Source organism: Numenius arquata, chromosome 10 (assembly GCF_964106895.1).
Source record: "Numenius arquata chromosome 10, bNumArq3.hap1.1, whole genome shotgun sequence".
Classification (NCBI taxonomy): domain Eukaryota; kingdom Metazoa; phylum Chordata; class Aves; order Charadriiformes; family Scolopacidae; genus Numenius; species Numenius arquata.
The window spans coordinates 26,699,955-26,725,380 of NC_133585.1; the positions used below are offsets into that span (position 1 = coordinate 26,699,955).

The 25,426-nt window shown below is 42.3% G+C and overlaps 1 protein-coding gene across 3 annotated transcripts in view; it reads left to right on the plus strand.

The window, feature by feature from the left end:
- The window catches only part of NR3C2 (nuclear receptor subfamily 3 group C member 2), a 231,359-nt gene that overhangs the window by 162,141 nt on the left and 43,792 nt on the right, over window positions 1–25,426 (plus strand). For all 3 annotated transcript variants that reach the window (XM_074155106.1, XM_074155107.1, XM_074155108.1), the window contains one exon: window positions 5,295–5,411. In XM_074155106.1, the coding sequence (XP_074011207.1) occupies window positions 5,295–5,411 (117 nt within the window). The remainder of the gene's footprint in view (window positions 1–5,294; window positions 5,412–25,426) is intronic.

Sequence of the window (25,426 nt, forward strand, 5' to 3'; positions counted from 1 at the left end):
AGTGCACTTAATGGTAGCATATGTAAAAATTACTTTCATCTTAATGCATTTAGCACATGGGAGATGAGAATTCGATATCTACTGTGTCACTTTCCAGCCCACTGGTGAGTGATTAAACTGGATAAAAAGAACAACTGGATTAAGCTAAACACAAACTGCACAAGCAGATCGATACACGTCTTGAAAGAGTTGGAGGATCTAGCACCACAAAACATCAGCCTCTTTACAGGACCATCTCCATCACCTCATTGAGATCCTGAAGAGCCCTGGAGGTCGAGAGCTGCATCAATTTCAGATGTGTAGGTTTTTGTTTTGATTCTGAAGTTTAGAGGCATGAGTGAGGCTCATGCTGCACAAATGGAAGATACTGATTCATTATGACTATCTTATGAAACAGATTTTATTTTAAAAGTACCATATCCGATTGCATGGAAATCTGAAGCCATTTTTTTTCATCATAGATGATAAACTTTTTAACTGAAAAACTGTTCATTATTATTTCATAGGTGTACTCTACATAGAGGGTTTGTCTGAATGCTGATCTGTTCTGCTTTTTAAGGATTTTCAAGTTACTTCTATTAATGTAAGCTTTAAGATGACTGTGGTTATTTTATTATTTTTTTTTTTTAGAAACGAAAAAAAAATGGTAAGACGACATTTGCTTTTTGGAAAGTCTTTTGCCTTGCTTACTAGAAAAACTATTTACAGATTTTGTACCATACATAAGTATTCAGAGATGCATGGTTCAAAAATTGATGAACCTTGAGTAAGTTATGTTTTCTGAAATTTTGTCTAGAGTAGATAAGCCAGAAATTAATAATTGCAGGCTACTTAAACCATCTGAAGGGTGACTTACAGAATTATTCTGCTATTGTGGGAATATTTCTTATGAGGGTACAGTGTGACAGTGATTGAATCAGCTGAACATTTCCACAATATTTAAGAATGTGACCCAAGTAATTATCCTGGAGTACATAAATGTTAACCTCGTTTTATTAAACCCATTAGCTTTTGAAAGCAGTTGTGAAAAATGTTGACTTTACAGGTATACAATTTCATAGAGCAAACTGCCTTCAGGGTAGTTCTGCAATGGGGTTCATTTTGCAGCATTAGAACTGACTTGTCATATTAATAGCCTGCACCCGCCTGTGGAAGCCTAAAAATGGTATTGCAGTAGTCTGTGATGTACAAAGGACATTGTAGGAGCACTGAGCAATCGTACTTGCATTCCTAGCACAAAATAACAATTTTTTTTCCCTCTCCCCACAAAAAGGTAGTATGCCAGTATTTGTTAGGGCATATAACCATATTTAGACTGTATATATCATCATTTTAAACACTTTTGATTTCTACTTCAATTTTACTTTCATGCTGTCTGCATGATATCTCTTTAGATGTGCTCAAGTCAGCACAGAGCAAAAATGCGAATGGGAATTAAATTGACTTTTGTGTATCTCTTTTTTGTATCACATCATAAACACTATGTGATAAGTAGGTTTTCATTTTGTGATTAGCTGATAATTTTATCTTTTTATTGTTTAGCAGGCCTACTTAAAGACCAACTGATAGATACTGGTGCCATTGCTATATTGTGCAACTTGATTTTTATGCGTGATGTAACTTTATGAGCTCATATTCATGAATTATTTTGCCTAAGATTTATTGTTGTTCATCTGTGCCATAGTGCTAGGTAAGGTCCTTAAATCAAAACCCTTATTTGCCCATCTGCTTGTTGTTTAAACATCTAAAGCATTATCTAAATGTTGGTACCTTTGTGATGTTACAATAGCACTTCGCTTACTCAAGATCTGATCTCTTGTGTGTGAGGTGCTCAGTGAAGAGATGTAAGAAACATCCCTAACTTCATTCACTGTCTAAATAGATAACATTGGGTAAGGGTGAAGGGAAGCCAGATGCAGAGATAGAAAATTACTTATCTGAAGTTTTATGGCAAATTCCTGAAAGACAAAAGCTGGGTCAAACCAGAAGCTAGGTCTTCTGTGCCTCATGAATGTTTCCTCTGTCTTTGTCCTTCCCCAAGGAAGCATGTGTGTGTGTTGTGGAAAATATCTTAGCAAACCTATTTTATGCCTCTTGTGCTACAGCAGCTCCGTCCTCTTACCAAGCCTTCATCTTAGAGTTGTGATTAATGGGGTGAAATCCAGTTGGCGGCCGGTCACTGGTGGTGTCCCTCAGGGCTCAGTTTTGGGGCCAGTCTTGTTTAATATCTTTATTGATGATCTAGATAAGGGGATTGAGTGCACCCTCAGTAAGTTTGCAGATGATACCAAACTAGGTGGGAGTGTTGATCTGCTTGAGGGTCGGAAGGCTCTGCAGAGGGATCTGGACAGGTTGGATCAATGGGCCAAGGCCAATGGGCCAAGTGCCGGGTCCTGCATTTTGGTCACAACAACCCCAGGCAACGCTACAGGCTTGGGGAAGAGTGGCTGGAAAGCTGCCCGGCAGAAAAGGACCTGGGGGTTTTGGTGGACAGCCGGCTGAACATGAGCCAGCAGTGTGCCCAGGTGGCCAAGAAGGCCACCAGCATCCTGGCCTGTCTCAGGAACAGTGTGGCCAGCAGGAGCAGGGCAGTGATGGTGCCTCTGTACTGGGCACTGGTGAGGCCTCACCTCGAGTGCTGTGTTCAGTTCTGGGCCCCTCACTACAGGAAGGACATTGAGCTGCTGGAGCGTGTCCAGAGGAGAGCCACCAAGCTGGTGAGGGGTCTGGAGAACAAGTCATACGAGGAGAGGCTGAGGGAACTGGGCATGTTTAGTTTGGAGAAGAGGAGGCTGAGGGGAGGCCTCATTGCCCTCTACAGCTCCCTGAAAGGAGGGTGTAGAGAGGTGGGTGTTGGCCTCTTCTCCCAAGGGAATAATGACAGGAGCAGAGGAAATGGTCTGAAGTTGGGGCAGGGGAGGTTTAGATTAGGTATTGGGAAGAATGACTTTCCTGAGAGGGTGGTCAGGCCCTGGAACAGCCTGCCCAGGGAGGTGGTGGAGTCGCCATCGCTGGAGGGATTTAAGAACCGTGTAGACATGGCACTTCAGGGCACGCTCTAGTGCCCGAGACTGTTGGTTTGTGTCTGTTTGTGGGTGGGTGTTGTGGATGGTGTTTTTTTGGTTTTTGTTGGGGTTTTGTTTTGGTTTTTTTTTTTGTTTGTTTGTTTGTTTTTTTGTGGTTGGACTCGATGATCTCAAAGGTCCCTTCCAACCATGAAGATTCTGTGGTTTTGTGATCTTCTCTCCCTCTCCCTGCACGTGTTGGCCATCTCAGTGCCGCTCTGCTTCCCAGCCCTGCCCAAGTGTCCCCTCCCCACCCAACACTGGGGATCGCTTCCATCGTGGGCATCACCTTTAACGTTATTTGTACAGCTGTTGGGTTTCTGCACATCTCACCTGCTTCATCCGTGACCTGCTTAGGAGTCTCCCTGCTTCGTTGCTGGTTGGTGTTAACTGCATTTGCAATCCAATTTTTTTTTTTTCTTCTACCTCACGTTTCGGGCATCTTTGTTATGAACTTGTGTTTTGGTTTACAGAGTGTTGAGTTTCTTATGTCTAAAATGCCTGTCCCTGAGACTCGGTAGTTCTTACAGGCGCTTATTCTACGGAAGCCTGCAACACGCTGTGGTATTTTACGCAGGACTATTTCCTTGGCGTTTGTGTGCTGGCAAGTCCTGCGGGTTGCCTTGCAGCCTGTCGTCCCACGTCCTCTCCTTTCATCCCTGTGCACTTGTAGCCCAGAAGGCCAATCGCATCCTGGGCTGCATCAAAAGAAGTGTTGCCAGCAGATCCAGAGAGGTGATTCTGCCACTTTGCTCTGGTGAGACCTCACCTGGAGTACTGTGTGCAGGTCTGGAGCCCTCAATATAGAAAGGACATGAACCTGATAGAGAGGGTCCAGAGGAGGGCCACTAAAATGATCAGGGGGTTGGAGCACCTCTGCTATGAGGACAGGCTGAGGGAGCTGGGGTTGTTCAGCCTGGAGAAGAGGAGGCTCCGGGGAGACCTCATAGCGGCCTTCCAGTACCTGAGGGGGGCCTACAGGAAGGCTGGGGAGGGTCTGTTTACAAAGGCCTGCAGTGACAGGACGAGGGGCAATGGTTTTAAGTTGGAGAAGGGGAGATTTAGATTGGATATTAGGAAAAAGTTCTTTACTCTGAGGGTGGTGGAACACTGGAACAGGTTGCCCAGGGAGGTGGTTGAGGCCCCTTCCCTTGAGATATTCAAGGTGAAGCTCGACGAGGCCCTGGGCAACCTGGTCTAGTTGGGGGTGTCCCTGCTGACTGTGGGGAGGTGGGACTAGATGACCTTTGGAGGTCCCTTCCGGCCTGGACCAATCTATGAATCTATGAATCTATGAATCCTGCCTCTGGAAACCTTCTGCGTTGCTTTTTTTGTCGCATTTGCTGCGGACTGTGTGCCACATCTGGATTGAGACAGCTAAAAAAAATAATCTTCTCTCACTTTTCCTGTCACCCCTCGTGGCTTCCTTTAATCTTCCACATCGTATTCAAGCACCTTACTTTGAAAAGTCCATGTGGTAGTGCCCTCGGCTGACACATTGCATACGTTCCTCCCACAAAGGCAAAACACCTTTTGAGTCTCCAAGTTGTTAAACGCCAGCCTCTTTCCCCAGTTGCCACGTATTTCCCTTCTGCTAAATGTTATGTGTTAAATACCTGCTGTCTCCTCAGGAGTGCTTCTGTGGTGCTTTGCAGAATCGAAGCGATACAGTTGTAATTTAAGCCTGTTTTGGTAAACCCTTCAGAAACCTTCTGCTGTATAGAAAGTGACTGATTAAATCGGAAATCAAGCACTTGGTGAACTGGTTAAAAAGAGAGTGGAGTATGTTGGGAAGGTTAACCTCTACTTTAGTTTAATTTCTGCTTTAGGCTGTGAACTCCTTTAGCGTGAGAACAGCCCTTGTTTTTTGTACCAAAACTAAGAGTTGTCAGGCTGCTCTGTGACACGGCGCATGCAAGAAGGTTTGAAAAAGCTCAAACCAATCATTTGCTTTTTTGCAAAAAGAAAAATCCCAGTCCTGCTTAGAAAAAAAGTGATGAGATCTCTCTTGTGAGTGACACACCAAAACTCTTTCCCAAATTAAACAGAGGAGATGCTCATAGAAAGGCCTGTGACAAGTCGCCAAGATTATTGGGAAGGCTAAAGAATGGAATTGGGAATGTCTGGATTAATAAGAAGCTCAAAATGACTGCAGAACAGCAGCAGAAAGCAAATTGGAATTATGTGAATACATCCTCTAATAATCTGTTTTGTTTTTGGGTCATTCAGGACAGCACAATTACCTGTGTGCAGGAAGGAATGACTGCATCATTGATAAGATTCGGAGGAAGAACTGCCCAGCATGTCGATTACAGAAATGTCTGCAAGCTGGAATGAATTTAGGAGGTAAGCAGAATATTAATAGTTTGGTCTCTTAATTTAATTAGGCAAAAACATTGGAAATGTGCAACCTTTTTATAGTTCTGGCAGCTGCATAATCTCAAAAGTTTAAGGTGGAATTATCCTGAAGAAGTGCTTAGTAGCTAATAACCTCTATTGTCATTCTAAATCAGATTTTTGAGATACATATTTTATGGCTCAGAAAGAAGAAAAGTGGGTGTTTTATGATGACAGTAATTTTAGTGGAATCTCATATAGCTAAAAACGTTAAGGTTTCAAGTATTGCACACTATTCTTTTTGGTGATGAGCATTCTCTCAAAAACCAAAAAACATTTTACACCATCATGAAAGCAAATTCACACGTAGTGACACCTCTCAATTTTTTTTGTTGCTTATTCAGCGTTTATATTGATTTATTTCTGTGACTGTTCAGATATGCAATAATTCCTATGATGTTGCTCCATTGTTCATATACCAGCAATAAAAAGGCAAAACCTTTTCTTAATTATCAAAAGCTATTTGAAAACAGTATGATAGCAAAACTTGCTATATTTTTTCCCATTGTTTCAGTTCTTCAATTGTAGTGTCTACACAAGTCTGACTGTGCTTCAATGGGCATCTCGTTTCAAGTAATCACCTGAGCAAATTGTATTACAAATCACTTTTTCCCACCACCCTTATGTTTATTATATGGTCTGTGAATGGGGGTTTGGGTACTGCTGCAGGTCTTCTCCCTGATGCACAGGGTAACCCTTCCTTTAGAGTGTTTTCACTGTGCCAGAAAATTATAACACAGTCACATTAATTCCTCCCAATCATTTCCTATCTCACAATTTGCTTTTTATCCTCCTGGACCTATTCTTTTAGCAGCTTAGTTTAGTTCTACAGACAGATTTAGCTGCTTGTCTTTTATAGGTTATATGCAAAATCTTGGATCTTGTCTGCTGCTGGGTACCTTTTTCTACCTCCCAGACTTCTTTTTCTGTCTTGTCTCCTGGCAGAAATACTCAAGCAAGCCACTTCTTACTTCTTGGAGGAGAGTAGCCCTGTTAAGATCTCTTTCAAACTCCTTTCCCCATTTTGTGATGCTGCATTGCCGCTTTGCTTTTCCTTCCCAAAGGAAAACAGGACCAGATCGTGGCATGCTGAGGGGGTGATGACTTTCCCTTGATTTTGATCTGCGCTATTGAATCTAGCAAGGGAAGCAGAACGGCACCTTTGTTTGATGAAAGGGGAGCTCCATGGCAGTAGCTCCTTCTTCCCAAAAAATGGTGCTGAAAAACACGTGTGGAACAGGAAGCCCAGGTCCCTGGAGTGCTGGAAACTTTTACTGCAGGTTTTTCCCTCAGCCTGGAGAAGAGAAGGCTCCGGGGAGACCTCATAGCAGCCTTCCAATATCTGAAGGGAGCCTACAGGAGAGCCGGAGAGGGCCTCTTTGTCAGGTGTAGTGACAGGACAAGGGGTCATGGTTTTAAATTGGAAGAGGGGAGATTTAGATTAGATATTAGGAGGAAATTCTTTGCTGTGAGGGGGGTGAGACACTGGAACAGGTTGCCCAGAGAAGTTGTGGATTCCCCATCCCTGGAAGGCTGGATGGGGCTTTGAGCAATCTGGGCTGGTGGGAGGTGTCCCTGCCCATGGCAGGGGGGTTGGAACCAGATGATCTTTAAGGTCCCTTCCAACTCTAACCATTCTATGATTCTATGATTCCCGGTGGCTGGCGTGGGGCATCCTCCGTCGCCGTGCCCTGCGCAGTGCCAGCAGAGCTCCTGCAAGCCTGCCTCCCCAGAGGGGTGTGTGCGTGCCCAGCGCCGCAGCAAAACACAGGGCTGCCGTCCCACTTGATAACCTTTGGAAACAGAAGCATGTGAGGCTCCGTCTGCAGTGTCATGAGTTCATCACTGCCATTTCCTGGGGTGTTGCAAAGGACGTGTCCACACTGCTGCCTGCAAAAAAAAACAAGGGAGGGGATAAACTTTGCTTGAGGGGGTTGCTTTTGTGGGGTGTTTGGTTTTGTTTTTTTTTTAATTAGCCAAAATGCTGTAAATGGGGAATGCATTGAAAAATCTTCCCTCGTGTTGGAGCTTGGTAGTCTGCTGGAAATTGTGATCAGTGATCTGCATTGAGTGACCTGGAAGGCCAAGTCTGCCTCTGCAGCGTACAGCTGGCGTGCGGTTGAGCTTTGCGGTTTAGCTGTTCTGATGATCTTCTTCACGTAGAAAGTGAAATTCTCATTCTGGATTTGATCCCTTTATGCCACATAAAGGAGCTAAAATGGCCTAAAAAGGTCCTTCCGTCACTGCCGTGAATGAGATGTCTGGGGAACGGCTCTGGATGTCAGCGCAATATGGTGCCTTCTGCGTGGTCCAGGAGAGAAAGGCCAGGTTGGGGGCAGAGGGGAGGACTGCTGGAGAGAGGTAAAGTTCCTGCAGCCCAGAGACGGTGTTTAGAGGGTCCCAGAGGCTGCCAGGTTCTGCTAACGGACCTTTCTGCCTTCGAGCCAGCCCAGCTCTGGCAAGAAATGTTGGTAGCCTAAGGCCATTTGCTGCTTAAGCCATCCTTCTTCCCCGAGTGCGAGCTTCGCATTGGGCAACTATGGGGGAGCAACGCAGCATCTCAGACTTCATTTTGGGAACTTCCATCTGCTATCGCAGGGGGTTTCCGGTAGGGTGGGGATCATCACGAAAGCGGGGGAAATGGCAGGAAGAGATACTAATGCTTATTTGAAAATAGTAATTTATCTTCATATAAATTTCCAAGGTTTGGTATTAAATAACATTTTTTCACAATTAGCTTGAGTAGACTATGTTCATATTACTATGAAGATACATTGTAGCTTACAGTTTCATTCAGTCAGCCTAGTTTTGCCAAGAATATGCATTACTCCAATAAAAAACGGACTTTTACCTGTGTCTAATATGGATTTATAGGTAAAATGTGCAAGTATTTTGTTAGGCAGTGTGATCAGTAAGGAGCTGGAGGGAAACAAATTTATAAATGCAATTTAGTTTAAGTCCTATTTGCAGCATAGTACTCTCTATAGCTGAGTCACACTGCACAGTGCTGTGCTCTTTGTGCAGTAGATCTAATTTAAGCTCTCACCCTCCAAATGGAAGCAAAGATAAACACACACAAAAAAAACCCCACAAACTGTATCAGAGATGCCTATGTGTTTGGTTTGGGAGAAACAGAGTAAGATGATACATGAAAAGGGTCGTAAGCATGGCTCAGGGCTGTAATGTAGGCAAGTTGCTGAAGCCATGGACATTTCTTTTCCACTTGTACATAATTATAATGCTTTAACCCCTCATTTACAAAAAATAAAAATACAAAAAAAAACCCAACAAAGCAACCTCCAGTTGATCTAGGAAAAATGTTGCCTTAGGGAGCAAGGTACTGTCTCCCATGGGCTGGAAAAGAAGTTGACTCTCCTTTGCAGTCTACAGATGGGGGTGAAAGACCCCAGGCTGCCACCCAGCTCCTCCCAGTTGCTGCAACAGTAAAAAAAAATGGGCTATAAAGCCCATTTTGTCATTTGAAAGTTTGTGATTGTCTTCCTACTATTACTGAAGATATTACTTGCTGTAGTGGAAAACTGGAAATCAGAAAGAGTTTCCATGTTTCCTGCAGTACGTTTTTGCACAATCCCCAGTTAATCTACTGACCTTTTTTCTTTGGTGCTTTTTTTCTTTTCTTTTGCTTATATTCTTTCTTTTTTTAAAGAACACTTTTAAAATGTTATTTCTTCTGTTTACTGTGTCAAAGTGTTACAGGTTTGTTTTGATGGCATATCTTCTACTTCCCAGTATGCTAACATTTTTTTTTTTTCTAAATAAATGTTTTGATGTGTGGCAGCATGCCATGCTTTAAGCACCTTTTAAAAAATATGTGTAATTCAGTGATACAAAATACACCTTTTCATGAATGCTCAACCAAAATAATTTGGCAGTTTTATTGTTTACCTCCTCTTTTTGTTTGTTGAAAAACAGGAGTATTTTCCAAGCTTTTATATCCACTAATAATCTTTAGAAAATTACTCATCAAGTCAGCAAATAATTTACCTAATTATGTTCTTTTCTCAATTTTTGTTTTGGCTTTATAAGAAGCATCCACAACCTGTAATTTCTGCAAAGCTGAAGTTGCCCAGTACCGTGTTAATTTATCCGGCTTATTTCTAGGAAGTATGTGTGTGCACTGCAGACAGACATATCCCTTTGGCGAGTAGGACTCCAAAACTTTTTGGGGAATCATAGTTTGTTTGTTGTTTTGGTGTTGTGTTTTTTTTTTAAACTCCAGTGCCATATGCTAGACTTAATTATTGGAAGAGATTCAGAGTGAGCAACTGCACTATGAAGGTATGCTGGCCCATTTTTGGTTTATGCTCTTTTCAAGATTCTGTAATTAATTTTCAGTTAATTATGGACCAGAATGACTTCATGATTTGTGAAGTTTCTTCCAGCATACGCTGTGATCAGATTTGTCGAGTCTCTCGCTTCCACACGAGACATTTTCATTTGACTCCCACCTCATGCTGCTGTTCCATAGTCGTGTCTGTCCCCACGGCAGTGGAGTAGTGGTCACAGTGAGACTCCCCCAGTCTCCCACACTGGTGCTCAGCATGGTTTCTTATGCCACCACCAGCTGCATCCAGCAAAGCAGCTGGTGGCTTGCAGCAGCGCCTGGGATGATGCATGGCAGCCAGGGTGGTGCAGAGCCGCCCGGTTTCACTCCTGCTGTGTGCCCTGCTCTGTGCTGAAGCCTGGAGAAGGGAAATGTTTCATATGGTGTGACTTGAGGGGACCCACACCCACCCCACCCTACCCCGCCTTCTGTTGGCAGGTTAGTCCTTGCCCCTCTGATGTGACCTAGTGACCAGGCGTCCCTCCTCCTTCTGCTGAGGGATCAGTGAATCATAGAATTGTCTAGGTTGGAAGGGACCTTTAAGATCATCTAGTCCAACCATCAACCTAACTCTGATAACTGTCATTTAACCGTGTCTCTAGAAGGATCTTCTTGAGAAGATCTTCTTCTTCTTCTTCTCTGGCCATGTCATGTGCCATACATGCTTAGGGGACACAAAAGTGTTGAGAGGTCTATGCCACGTAGGACTGCAATCCTTTTCCTGCCTCAGCTCCCGTATAAAACACTGCTGAGACTTACTGGTACTGGTCTCCCACAACAGTGAGAAGCAGCCTGCTGGAGTACCCTTTGGATATCGAAGGGAAAGAAAATAGATTTCACCTTGCAAATTACATAGTTCATCGCTCTGTCTGCAGAGACTGCCTGTGAAATTTGAGTCTTGGGTTTGCATACATTTACATGTGTAAGACACTTCATGCACAAGATGCTGCATGTGATTTATAGTCTTCACTTGCAGATATTCTTGGTTTTTATACATTAAAATATTTCAATAATCTGAAAAATAGATTAAATGAGAGAATCAGTAATAAGATACAGTACTTCACCTTTTTGCCCAGCTTTCCATTTTCTGTTTAATAACTCATACTAGTAGGGATTCGAAACTGCGGTATTATTTTCAGTTACTGCAGCTTATGTGGTTTATATTATCAATGCTCCTATCTTTTCGAGAAAAAGAAAGCAATAGGGAGAAAAGAGGAAAAAACGAGTATTAGAAAACTCAAAACTAAGACAAACTTAAATATAGCAAAAATGTATACTCTTGGTTTTCTTAAAGAATTTCTACCAGCTTTATACAAACAAAGGTTTCATAAATTTGAAAGGAAAAAAAAAATCCCTGTGTGTAAGAAACTAAAGCAGTCTTGGGTACATGTGTGGTTAACTTTTATCTTTCATTTAAACTTTAACTGCAAATTATTTTGAAATGCCCGTTAACTTTAACTGCATTTTTATTTGCATTTATTATGTGGCATTTTCTTCTGAGGGAATATAGTGATTTTTTCTTCAACTTGAACGTTCAGCTGGGTTTGCGTCAGTTCTTCAAAGAGACTTTTACCGATATACAGCAGTATATTAAAGTTATTTTGGGTTTTGTGAAGCAAAACCTCATGGTGTCAATTTTTCTCGCATGTTAGCTGGACAGCTTAGTTGTGGTACCTACCAGTGTCTAGTTTATCATTACTGTAGTTTCAAAGAACATTCATATTCTTCAAGGTGTGACAATTTTCTGGAAACATTTGTGTTAGAAATCCATCAAGTTACGAGATTGTGTTAAAGTCTGTGCTTTCTCTTCGCAGAGAAGTGAAGCACTGATTTACCTACTTCTATTTGCATGTGCAGTGTATTGAGCCCAAGTGAGTAATGTAACCTTAAGACGTAGCTGGCAACCATGCTACCTTGTGTTGTGATTTGGTTAGGTCTCCCAAATGGTCTTGTGGGCGTACTCTTAAGAGGGATCAGCAGGGAAGTTCATGTTGCTGCATGGAGTCCATGTTGGTGACTCTTCAGAAGAGGACAACCTTCTACCTGAGTAAGGGTCAGTTGTTCTTAAGGTGCTGCTATTGCTGCACCACCACCCCACACCTCGTGAACATATATTTTTAAAAAAAAAAAAAAGAAAAAGAAAAAAATCAGTTCTACTCTTTTGGATCTTGGAGGAACCAATTTGTTCAGCAGTGAACTTTTCCTGCTTTTGTGTCCATCTTCTTATTACAAGATACTGCTCTTGCAGTGCTTTCAATGTGACTCTAACTTTTCAACTTGAACCATCCTCAAGAATACTGTAGGCAACTATCACAACAGTCACTTTTCACAACGATTAAGAAACTATTTGGAAATGGTGATTAAAAATGCAGAATTTTGAAGAGGGCTGGTAATGTCAGAGTAATCTCTCAGGCATCGATTTAAAAAACAGTATTGAAAGCTTGTCCTTCTACTTTGCATTTTGCTGGTGATTTTATTTCGTATGTGGTGGCAGCTCAAGAAGACGCACTGCAGTAGTCGAAAAGCACACAGCTCACATCCTTGGTCAAACTCCTAATCAGGTTCATGTTCTCAATCCTCCTTTGTTTTTCCAAGTTTTTCTTCAGCTCTGCCTTCTGACGAGCTCCCAGCTGCCAGCAACGTTTGTCTTTCCTCCAGGAACAGCCTTTCAGGCTTTTGGCACAGCTCTGCTGAACTCCAGGCTTCCCTGCTTTATCTGCTGGACCTTCCATGGTACCATTCAGGGCATAACACCCTTGGTTGCCAGCCTCGCAAAGGAGCCGCAACTTTTCTGGGCTCCTGCTGGGAGTACGTGTCCCAGCCTGCCTGGTGTCACACAGCAGCACCGTGTGCATGCAGGCTGTATAGTGTTTTGTCTGATTCCAGCAGTGTACAGCACTACTGTACAGGCTCAGAGCTGGCTCTTTCCCGAGCGGTTCGTATTCTGTACGCGTTATCTTGCTTTGGTTCAAAACACAAAATGGAGAGGGGTGGTCACAGCTTTACGAAAGGAAAGTTTAGGTCCTCCCAGAGGAGGTACAAAAAAACTCCCCCACTGTTGTGCTGCTGTTAGGTGATAGGACTGAGGCACAGCAGTGGCTCTTGCTTGGATGCCTTCTGCCAGGCATTTGCTGGCTGGCTGGCTTGCGTGGATCCCCTGTGCAGTGCCCATGAGCTTTTAAGCTTTTCTGTCTGTTTTCAGGGCTCCAGCTTTTGCCTCCAGGATGCTCCCAACGTAGATGACTTTTGTGGGCTCTTGATTCGCCAGGACCAAGGCTGACCCCCTTTTTTCCCTCTCTGCCCTGGTACACCTCTTCTCCGTCTTGTAGGACATTTAAGTATAACAACCTTATTTTCCCCAGGACCCTGAAATGAATTGCTGTATATCTTTTTTGCTCGTACAGATGCATAAAAGCAAGTAAGCCTGTAATACCTCGTGTTCATTGCTTTGTCTCATCATGCAGGAGCAGACCAGAGTGCTTCAGTGTTTCCGAAATTTCTTACACACAGCTTTTGGTGATGTTTTGTTTTTTCCTGACTGACCAAAATATCATGCTTCCTTCCGCAGTGCTCTTAAGTCCATATGCTTTTTACTCTTCCCCACAGTAGAAGTGTAGTCTCTGCTATGAGAGCATGCCTGTGCCCCCCATTCCTCTTTCCAGAGCTGCTGGTTACTGCCAGAGCCCTTCTGAAACCTCCCGCTGTGGTCTGTGGTGGTGTCTTTCCATTACTCACTTCCCCATCACTGCAAGAAGCTGTAGGAGAAGGAGGAACTTGTCCTTTTAGCTTCCGCTGAGCCGTTGCTTCAGAGAGTTTCCACCTGAGTAAGAGGGCATGAAGATTTAGGTTGCCATGCCTAACACGACCTTGGCCAAAGTATGGTGGGCTCGCTATGCTGAACAGTGGTTTTTGCTTTAAAACCCTCGTTAGTTGCCTGCAAGTGTGCTGCAGACCAATTTGGAAGAGCCTGGAGTAGAGCAATGAAGAGTGATCAGCAGTCTTGGAAAGTTGACTGGTGGGGACAGATTGAATTACTTGGTATCGTTTAATCCAAAAAAAAGGCTGGAGGGAAAGGCAGCAAGTGTTGCTTTAGCAACAAGTGTTGGTAAAGAGAAAAAGGAGATGATCTGCTTTCCATGTCTGTGAAAAGCAGAAGAAGTAATGAGCAGCAAGGAAGATGCAAGTGAGGAAATGGAAAAGTAGCTGTTACTGTAAGGCCAAGGGAGCACTCGAATAGGTGGTCTGTGGGCAAGATGTCTGTCATTGAGCGTCTTTAAGATCAGATAAGACAAATGTTGGTCAGAAGTGACGAGGGTACAGTTGGCTCTGGTCTGAGCAAGAGGATGGATCATGCGACTGTCCCAGGTCTCTTCCAGACTGTGATTCACAGAATCACAGAATCTTCTTGTTTGGAAGGGACCTTTGAGATCATCAAGTCCAACCAACAAAAGAACCAAACCAAAACAAAAAAACCACAAAACACAATACCAAACATTCATAGTAGGTAAGTGGACTTTAGCTAGATAAATTGTGTGCAAAAGAAAAAAAATGTGAAAATGTTACTTCCATGTATGAAAGACTTCTTATATTTTGAGGTCAAGGGTCTTCATTGAATGAGCTTTTCTGTATCTCCCCCCTCTGTGCGACAGTATGTTTTGAAGAAGCAATGATGCTAAGACTATGCAAGTCATGTGTTCTTTCTTCTGACATTGTGTTGCTTTTTTGATTGCTACTTTGGCACTTCACAGGTTTTAAATTGACTCTGGAGCTGTGGTTTACTCTAGTAATGTCACAAGAAAAATTTATTCCATCGCAGATTGTGCCTCAGCACGTGAATCTGTTGCTCTTTCCCCTTGTCCTCTCATATGTACTTTGCTTCACAATTACCTTAGTAACTTGTATTTTGTTTTGAACTTATTTCCTGCTTTTTTTCCCCACCAGTTCCCAGTCCATGCCTTTCCATTTTTAGTATCTGTGTTTTGCTAAAAGAAGTGTGAGGAGTGGCAAGGATACCTGGCTCAACGAGCAGGCTTTGGAGTTTGATGTTAGTAGAAGGAACGATCCACAGCAGGTTATGAAGGAAACCTTGAGCACATTTAAGCCTTAGAAATACACAGCAGGCAAGAAGGTGGTGTTTAACAAAGGTGAAGGCACCGGTTGGAGCCACCCAGTACCACACATCTTCCTGCAAATTGATGCTGGTGATTTGTGTGCTTTTGTGGTTCTCTGCCATCATTTTTCCCATTTCCCCCAACGCTGTAACCTTTTAGTAATGGAAATCATCTTCCCTGCATAAATATCCCTGCAGAAGGTGCAAGAGTAGGAATATTGTAGAACCTGAGTTCACAAGACCAGTAACCTACCCTGAACGGACAGTAAGGGGATTTGTCAGTAGGGAGTAGAGAAGGTACTGATGTGGGGCTGCTCTCCTGCCCTCAAAACCATGCAGTTGTCATACTGGAAAGAAAGAGCTGAGGAATCACAGAGTCACAGAATCACATGGGGTTTGGAGGAACCTCTGGAGATCATCTCGTCCAACCCCCCCAATTTGTGTGTGGCTCCTGAGTCTGTCCGCACATGGACCCAAGCACGTTCAGGCATGTCATTTAGACATCCTCTTAGAGAGGCATGTCTCCATTTTAGTCATTACTGACATTCCATACGCAGCTACTTCCACTTCAGAAGAATTTAGAAATGTGCCGCGCTGCCAGTCACAAGGAGATACGTGGTTTCATGATTTGGATGATGTATATGGGTAATATTGCAGAGTTGCATTTTCCCTGGAAAAGTGGTTAATATCGCTTACAGGGTGTTTCAGTAATGTTCAGGGTGATTTACTAAAGCAGGAGATTAACATGGTTGTATTCTTTTTTGTTTTTAATGACTAATCATGAACTAGATGGTGAAAAATATGGCTGAGATGACTGCAGAAGATAAACAGCCAGCTTGTATTTCACAGATAGCGTTGCTGTTCTGGGGAGCAGAGTAGATGATTTCTAGAAGATGAGGGACAGACCAGCAGCATTGAATATATTAGGAATAAGGTCATTTGAGAGAAATCTGAGGTTGATGAAAATTGGGGATATGGAAATCACGCAGGTGAGGAGACAAAGTATCTCAAATTTTTGTTATTTGGGAAAAATACAAGTGGGGATGGGGTGCATTACAACGTAAGCCAGAAAGACTGCAGAGGGAAGTGCAGCACTTACCAAGATGAGTTCTAGTAATAGTAGTGCAAGAACAAAAATGAAACATTTAAAGCATGGCACACTCTTTATTTAGCATGGAGTGGAAGCAGGAGCACTCAAGATACAGGATGAGAGGTGCTGCAGCAGAGTTTGCTTATCAACACTTTTGAAAACCTCTGAAAAGCTTGTTGAATATTCTTCGTAAATATGAAAAGGAAATTTCACACACGGTAAATGTCTACAGGACTGTATCGGGGGCAGTCAGGATGGCTTAGTGTTATGATCAGGATGAAGGGTGCGTAAATCATGGAGCAGACTTAGCATTGGGTATCAACCCAAATAAAAGCAAGAGAGAAGACTTGGACGAGCAACGCCTGCAGAAGGTTGGACGGGAATGGGTGTCTTGAGAGGAAGGTTGTCGCTTGGCACAAGGCAGAAACCAGTGATCATAGCCAAGAGCATTCAGTCTGGTACAGTGGAAGATTTCAAAATCTGTTCTCCAAAGTTTCCCTAACTTTTTTTTTTTTTTTTTTTTTAACCAAATTATTACCAATGCTGGCGGTTCAAACTGCTGGTGTTTCATTGCTGCAGGTGACAAATACTGGAATTGGAGGTGACCTACTCTTCGCGTTTGTTGTTGGTATTTTACTTCCAGTCTTTAAATCTATTTGATGAATAGTCAAAACTACTGATGCATTTAGTAGACAAAGCTTAGCTCAAAAATCATTTGCCATACGTTTGAAGAATGAATAAATAATCAGTAAAATATGAGTTTTGGGAGCATCTGAAAAGAACTGATTAAGATTGGCTTTCATCAACATTATAATTTTCTTTTGTAAGCTTTTTTTTAAGGCTTTGTTTATTGGATGATTTAAATATTTAGTAAATATGTTTCTTTTGAAATTAATGAAGAAGTACAAGAGGGAGTTTTATATACCAAAAATGTTAGCTGTGGGACTGTATTATGTCAGTTTGGGATTTTATATGAAATATATGTGGGGGAAATTTTCATTCTTTAGCCATTTCTCATTAAAAAGCATTATCAAAAACAGCTTGATTTGATTTTAACAGGAAACCACTAATTGGCATTTGGTAAAAGTTGTTCCCACACAGGGAGGAGTACCCCTATGAAACTGTTATTTTTCAATTAATTATCACTTTGAGGATTGCTGAGAAACAAGCAAATGTGTTAGACATTTTCCCTGACAACCTAAATATTCCTGTAAAATGCACTTTGGAACTCGGCTTTCTTTTGTCACTTTTGTCCGCTCTCTCTTCATGAATGCATAGCCTGTAGCTCGGCGCCGCTAAAACAGGGATTAATTCCCTCTGTCTCTTGCCCAAACCCTCCCCACTGTGGAGGAACCAACCCCTCCCTTCTTGATTGCTGTGGACATCACTGTCCCACTCATCAGACAAGTAGGTAACCTGAGCTTCAGCGTTTGAGTCAGACCTCAAAATATGCAAGATTTGATCTGGGCTTTCAGCTTTCACCTTAGTTTTAATGTGATGGCTTCTGTGCCATCTTTGCAAGGCTGCTTCTTTTATCTGTGCTACAAAGACCCATCCCTGTGAGCAGATCTCCCTGGCTATGGGTCTGCAGTCCTGCATCCTGTGTGCAAAAGCCCGTGCACTACAGAGGAACCGTGTCTGTTCCGTGAGATGTGCACAAGTGCTGTCGTGAGGTGCCACCTCCCTGTAGGTGTTTGTATTTCACTGCTCAGTATCTCTAGCCCTAAGTATAATCAGAAGGAAATGCAGAATTCTCATGAAAATATGGTAAGATTTCTCATTAACTGGGTATGTAATTACTTAAAATAGCATTCTCCAAAAGTAGCTGTGAGTGGTTTGCTGTCACACTGGAAGGGCGTCTGAAGCAGAGTCCTCTTGAGGGTCAATTCTGGGTCTACAATTTTACCAATTACTTGCATAGCAAAGTAAAGAGTAAATGCGTAAATGTACAGATTTGGAAATTCTCTGTGGCCAGAATCAGAATTCAAAAGCATCTTCACTTCTAGTGTCTGAAACCAACACGATAGCATTTTCAGGGTAGTGCAGAGGGGTGTGTTGAGGAGTTCAAGTTGAGGTGTGCAAGAATTAAATACCTGAGAGCAGCTGTTTAGAGACTGCAGGGAAGAAAAAAGCACGGTTCCGTGATGATTGTATGGTTAAATTTAGAGTCGGCGATGTAAAATTGTTGGAAAAATAGGCAAGTCTGGTTTGATACTAAGGCATTATTCTGTTCTTGTCAGAGCTGGCAAGTTGAGGGCTTGGTGATTGCGCCCGGTTTTCAGCAGGGCTGGTCAGGGTGGTGGGGATGGGGCAACCTTAGGAAATTGTCACCTACGTTCCTGTGCCACTTGGGAGGATTAGCAGGTACCTGTGTCCTTCCCGATGGACGTGTCTCGTCTCTTTTTGAAGATCTCCAGTGTGGGAGTCTCTGCTGTGTCCCTTGATAACCTATTCCAGTTTTTCGCAGACCTTTCCATTTAAAAAGGGTTCCTTAATATCTAAACTGAATCTTCCTGAAATTTTGTATCGTGTGCCTGAAGAAAGGTGTGTACAGACTAGAGGCCGCCCGAGGAAAAACAAGGATAATAAGAAGCTTAGAAAAAAGAACATAAATCTATAAGGAAGAGTTGAAGAAACACAATTTATTTTGGTGTAGAAGAGAGAAACATAGTAAGAAGACCATGATAGCAGTCTTTCGATACAAAAAGTGGTGTAAAAGAGGGGACAGGAATGATAAGTTGTTCTTTATGGCCGCTGGGGGAATGATAAAGGGAAATCAACTTTACTGCAGAAAAAATGATGCAATGTAATAGATGTTGGAGGAAGAATGAATGGTTAGATGTTGGAAGAATGTGGAGGATATTACAGAATTCCCTTTACTGGAGATTAATAACGTACTGGTTTGGGCAAAGTATAGCTGATCCTGCTCAAAGCAAGAGGATAAACTGCTTCACATACGTTCTTTCTGTGCTTTACAATGCTGTACTGGAGCAGCATTGCACTTCATTGTTTATTAGAATCTGTTCCAAACAAAGCAAAATGCCAACACTTCTGAAATTGGTGTATAAGTAAGCAAAGTAATAAGCGGGAAATATTTACCTAGTTACAGTCAGTTTTTATTAGTAGTTTAAATTTAACTTGAACAAAGAACCAGTATGTTTAAATGAACCCAATGAAAATAGCGTACATTTATGTAGATTAAAATGTGCATTAGAAGCTTTTTCTTTCATTTGTGCTGTACCTCCCTTTTTGGTGTACAGAATGTGAACCAAGAACAAGAATAACATTTATGGATGTGCTTGAATCTTTGCAGGGTCTGACTGAAGGCAAGTGAAATGTGACATACCCACAGATCAGACTTCATGCACGTTTATTCCTTGTCTTTAAGATGTCCAATCCTGTCAGATTAAAGCGTTAGTTATTAATTAGTAAGCAGTTGTGAATGATGTTGGCAATGCCAAACTATGTCATTATTTCAGTTATGCCTACCGTTTCATTCTACTGAATTCAATCATTGGCTCTGCACTTATTCCCCAGTAAAAGCTTGCTTCTGCTGGTGGGGGATAAGAAATTAGGAAATTTTCATTGCTTTGTTAATTAAACTATACTGATTCCTCAGGCTCATGGCTTGTGATACCATTTTCTATCACTCTCTGTCTCCTTTGGGTCACAGCTGTCAGGAACAGATTTTAAAATTTATTTTGCTATGTGAAGGCCAGACCTTTATTTTCTTCCTCACCAGCTTTTCTTTGTATATTTAGACAAACTACTTGGTCTCTTCGGCATATCCCAAATGCCACTGCAGAAATCACCCTTGAAAGGCCACTGCTTTGCAAGAACAAAGTCCTTTTGGTGGTGTGTCTTACATGATAATCTTGTGCTCTCCTTTTAAGTTCCTGTGCAACTTGTCCCTTGCTTCAGTAGTTGCTCTTCATTTCCTTCCCCTCCTGAGTCTGTCCAGTCAAACCAGTGACTCATCCACTCGTCGGTGTGTCTCCCGGCTTTGTACGTGACCCTTCCTCTTACTCATGGGTCACTTTTTGAGGTTCTCCATCTACTGCTGCTCTACCTGAAAAGCAGTGGTTTGCTTCCCAGAGTGGGTAGTGGGTTTATGGAAACTTTAGGGTCCTGTCTTGGTTGTTCCTTTCTTTTTTTTTTTTCCTGAAGAATAAAAGGTACATGCCTAAATGCACTTTGTAGAGCAAATGGGGTGATGCTGTAAGATCTTGTTCACGTTACTGCTTTTGACTTTAATTCCATGCATTTGCGTGCATATGTGTGTGTATATATATAAAATGTCTGTGTTATTATCTAGAAATTTCTCAGCAAAATCTCATAGCCATTGTGCTAGACACTTAAGTGAAAAAATGTCTGTACCAAGATAGCTCAAAATTTTCATATATGTCAAGATACAACAGATTTGGGGGAAGGGAAACACTATTTGTGGTAGCAGTAAAATAGCTAATGAGAACAGATGTCAGCTCACTGAAGTAAGTGAGGCAAAGGCACCAGGCAAACGTGATGAAAAGATTCAGAGGAGGAAAAAGTGGCATTTTGATGGAGCATTTATCCATACAATGGTGGAAGCAAGCGACAAAGTGTGTATGCTTGGTGAAGGCTAAGAGAAGAGTCTACCCAAAGCCTGGTAGAGCTGCCTCAAGGGGAGAATTGGCAGCTTGATCCTTTGGTGGCTCTGGTGCAGTGGGGGGCCGTAGGTGGCTTTTGGAGAGCAGAGGCAGGCGGCAGTAGAGGGGTGTGCGGGGAAAGCCCTCAAGCATTTGGCGTGGGGTGGAAGGGAGAAAGCTGAGAGCTGTTGACCTTGGGAAGGAGGTGGTGGTTGTATCTCAGGTGTCGAGCTCGAGCAGTGAGGATGGAAGAGCTCAAGCAGTGAGGATGGAGGAGCTCAAGTGTTTGAAAGGCAGGTGTACACTGGTATGGCATACAGAACCAGCACAGGTAACGGTGGTCGGAGTGTGTTTGTTTTGCAGCATATTGTCTACCCTCAGACTGCGTAGATCACTGGTAGTACTGTACATACTTTGAAATAATCCCAAATTATATCTTGTTTGAAGTTTATACCAGGATTATTTTTTTCCCTTCCATCTTTTACATGTATTTACTCAAATTACCGCTTTCTCTTCTTCTCTTTTACCTCTTTTTTAAACCTCCATCGCTTTCTGTGTTCTGTGCTGTGTCCATTTTGATGTCCCCTTCCGCTGATGTTCTCTGCTTTACACTAGAATTGGTATATGTTCTTATCATGGGCTTTTGATATCACTTACTGATTCAAATATGTTCTGCAACATGGGTGGAGTAAAGATCTGTTGGGTCAGGATCAGTTTGGTCCTGGCTCTGGTGGAGCTTTACATATGTGATAAATAAAGCTCATCTGTATCATATCTTTAGCTATGCACGTAATAATTGGTTTTTGATAGGCTGCAAGACAAACCCTTATACCATCTTTTTTTCAAAAAGACGCGATTCCACGGGATTATCACTGCAAGTCTTGTAATTCGCTCTGTGTAAAACTATAGATAATTTTCTAAATTTCAGATTTTGCGTTAGAGCACTGGATGCCAATATGAATTTGCAGAGCATTTTAGATTGTTCATTTGCTAAATTTAAACACTGATAACAATTCTGCAAACAAGATACTACTCTGTTACAAAACTGCTGAGCTAAATCATAATATTTATGGGTTCTTTTATCTACTATTGATAGCATTTTGTTCTTTGGCTTTTTCAGATCCCATTCTTTTAACAATAATGCTGATGAAAAATATTAATTTTGAGCCTATGAAAAATAGTTATCAGATGTGTGGCTGTATGGAGTCCTTAACTTAATTTTTGTATACTCCCTGGGGACAAAGGGAATATAGATTAGTTCCCTTTAGACCCAACTTGTATAGGATGCGCAAGTTTACTGTGGTATTTTTAAAAAGAGCATATAGTAGCTTACCTGTCTTGTAACTACCCTAAAACCTCAAACTTAACCTTTAAAAATTGGGAATGCCATAGATTTGTAGCTGATATTCACATAAATTTGTGTTCAGAAAACAATTTACAATAGGATCACATCCAGTTAATGTCCTGTTATCTGACCTAGAGTAGCATTCACTGTTGCAGATAACCAGAAGCCTATTCGGTGTTTTACAGATGGCATGAAAAGTCATGATCCTGAAATCTCGGGTCTCCCTGTGTCGGCTTTGTGACAGGAGTCTTACAGATGAAGGCTCAGTACTAAGGAAGCAGTTGTCCAAATATGAGTTCTCCCCCGTCTCCTGCCAATAGATGTTTTCAAATGATCAAGTCCCATCTTTTTGCTAGATCAAGGCTGTGTTAAACTGGTTTTAATATGGCATCTCAGCCTTCGTCAGTGCCTCTGCAGCAATTCCATCCTTCCTTTCTAGGCAGGTGGGACTGGTATTGAGGGCGATAAACAAGCAAGCTGGTGTTTGCAGGCTGCTTTCTTTGAAGTCTTCCAAGCATATGGAACAATGTGTGGTTTTGCAGAATTTGCAGCCTTTTCTTTGAACATTGGACACAGGCCTGCTCATATTAAATCCAGGTAAAACTTTGCCTATCACTTCCAGAGGAACAGGGACTACGATTTGTGGTCAGACCTTGTAGCTTACTTACTCCTCTGTTATACCGTAATTTATTGTTAGAGTGGCAGAGGTCTGTGGACTTGTCTTTTTAAAGTCCAACTTTATATGACTTTTCAGATACTTCACCTTGTTTTTCATTATTGTTATTGCAACGTGCGAGAGTTTCTAAAATACTTAGTCAAGAAAAGTTGTGTCAGATATTTCAGGTGTTAACCTCAGGTATATCTGCAGTGTGTCTTTCACTATGGTTTTTCTTCAGCTGTTGTTCTGTTTAAAAATACAAGGATTATGATACAATATCCTGGCTGCAACAACACTGAATAGGAGGGCCCAGAAGTCCTGCTTTTAGGGATAATGCAGTCACCGGCTGTGCAGCCATTTGGGTGGAAGTCTTGTCCTAACCCCAAATAGAATCATAGAATTGTCTCTGTTGGAAGGGACCTTTAAGATCATCTAGTCCAACCATCCAACCTAACTCTGATTAAAAAAAACCAAAAAAAACCCCAAAAAAACCCACCCCACCCCACATTACTAAACCATGTCTCTAAGCACTATGTCAACCCGTCTTTTAAATACCTCCAGGAATGGTGCCTCAACCCCTTCCCTGGGCAGCGCATTCCAAGGCTTAATAACCCTTTCCGTGTAAACATTTTTCCTAATATCCAATCTGAACCTCCCCTGGCACAACTTGAGGCCATTTCCTCTTGTCCTATCGCCTGTGACTTGGAAGAAGAGACCAACCGCCCCTGGCTACACCCTCCTTTCAGGGAGTTGTAGAGAGCGAAAAGGTCTCCCCTCAGCCTCCTTTTCTCCAGGCTGAACACCCCCAGCTCCCTCAGCCTCTCCTCATAAGACTTGTTCTCCAGACCTCTCACCAGCTCCGTTGCCCTTCTCTGGACCCGCTCCAGCACCTCCATGTCTTTTTTGTGGTGAGGGGCCCAAAACTGGACACAGCCCTCGAGGTGGGGCCTCACCAGTGCCCAGTACAGGGGGACCATCACCTCCCGAGTCCTACTCACCACGCTGTTCCTGATACAAGCCAGGATGCTGGTGGCCTTCTTGGCCACCTGGGCACACTTCAGGCTTCAGCTTTGCCACATGAAATGCCCCATGTGTACCCCATCCTTTGGCCTGGGTGGAGAACCTGTGACTTCTGGAGCGTTTTCCGCGTGGCAGTGCTGATGAGCAAGGCTTTTACCCACCGATTCAGCAGTGGCTTTTTTGGGTTTTGTAGTTGGTATTGCAGTTAGAGAGCAAATGTGAAAAACAGCTTCAAAAGACCGACTCGGAGTATGTACTGCTCAGGGTTTGTATTTAATCTTTAGTTGTTAGTTTCTGTGGGAGTTACCAAACCAGTTGAGCTACAGCGCTGGCTTGAAGCCAAATGAAAAATACAGTTTTCTTCACTGTAAACATGACTGTCAAGCAGTAATGTTTTTCTCAGCTTCATTTTAAAGGGATTATAATGGAAGAAAATGAAACTAAAACACGTTTTTATGCCAGTATTATACATGGAAGAATGTTATTTCCTTTTAATGAAAAAATCTTACAGAATAGAACATCCAAAATTATGTTTTAATATGTAATCAGTGATCTGTGTTGCTAGATACTTGATGGAGTTGGTAAACCAATACGTTTCTTATTCTGGTGCAGTTATGGCGAGAGTGCATTCTTTTTGGCTCTGCAAACGTGAAAGATATGTAAAGTTCTTTATTTTTAGTCCTGTTTTGATAAAAGAAAAAAAATAGTGGCTGATAAAACCTAATGAATAACAGCAGCAAACACTAATCCCTATCCACTCCTTTGGGCTTATTTCTAAACTCTCTTTTCAGTGGCCTGTAGCTCTGCTAACTCGTCATCAGGTATTCTGCTGAACTTGGCCATCCTTGCTTTGCTTTTGGCATTTATTTTATTGAAGAATGTGTAAGTTCAGCTTTGCCTTTCTAAGATAAACGGAAACTAATGCTCACAGTGATTTCACCAGGATGTCGTCATCCAGGTGCAACTGCACCAAATGGGGGACGACAATATTTTCACTTACTTTTCAGAATTAAATTTCTCAGAGTTGTCTGCTTTGCCTGTAACTCCCTCTGTTATATTTCGCAGAGTGAGGAAAAAGCTTGTTTAACAAAATGTCTGATCAGCTGCTGCGTTGTAAAATGGCTTTTTGGGTACTAGGAATGGAAATTACCTCCTGAAGAATGGATGTCAGCATCCGTGTAACTTGATGCACTGGAGGATGAAAAATCCTTCAGTTGTGCTTCGCTGTTTGGATGAGCGTTTTTAAGAGTTTCGTAATAGAAAAGTAAGAAACAGGATCGGAAGGGACTTTTATACGGGTCTTCTCCGATGTCCTCTCTCTTGAGACGGAATCAGCTGCAGTGAAACTTCTCCCGACAGATACTTGTCTCACCTCTTCCTTATAACCTCAAATGACAGCGATTCTTGTGTTTCCCGATGTAATCTGTGCTAGTGCTCCAGGTAATTAGGAAGTTTTTATTACGTATGTGTGGATACTTATACAACAGAATTTTAAACTAAATTTTATTTGGACTGGCACATTTTTATTTGCATATCTAATCCTTTTAATAAAAAATGCAACCCAGTGCACTTGGTCTGGATGTTTGCAGGCATAAAGAAATTTAAGAAATTGTTGAAAGCAGACATACCTGCTGTAGGTGAAGGAAAAGGGATGAAAGTTACGCAAAGACCTCTGAAGTTCTCTGTAGATCTCCTGAGCAACATTGATCCTTCTTTCACTGTGTGATGGAAATGACACCAAACTGATGGGGAGTTGGGCTAGATGATCTCT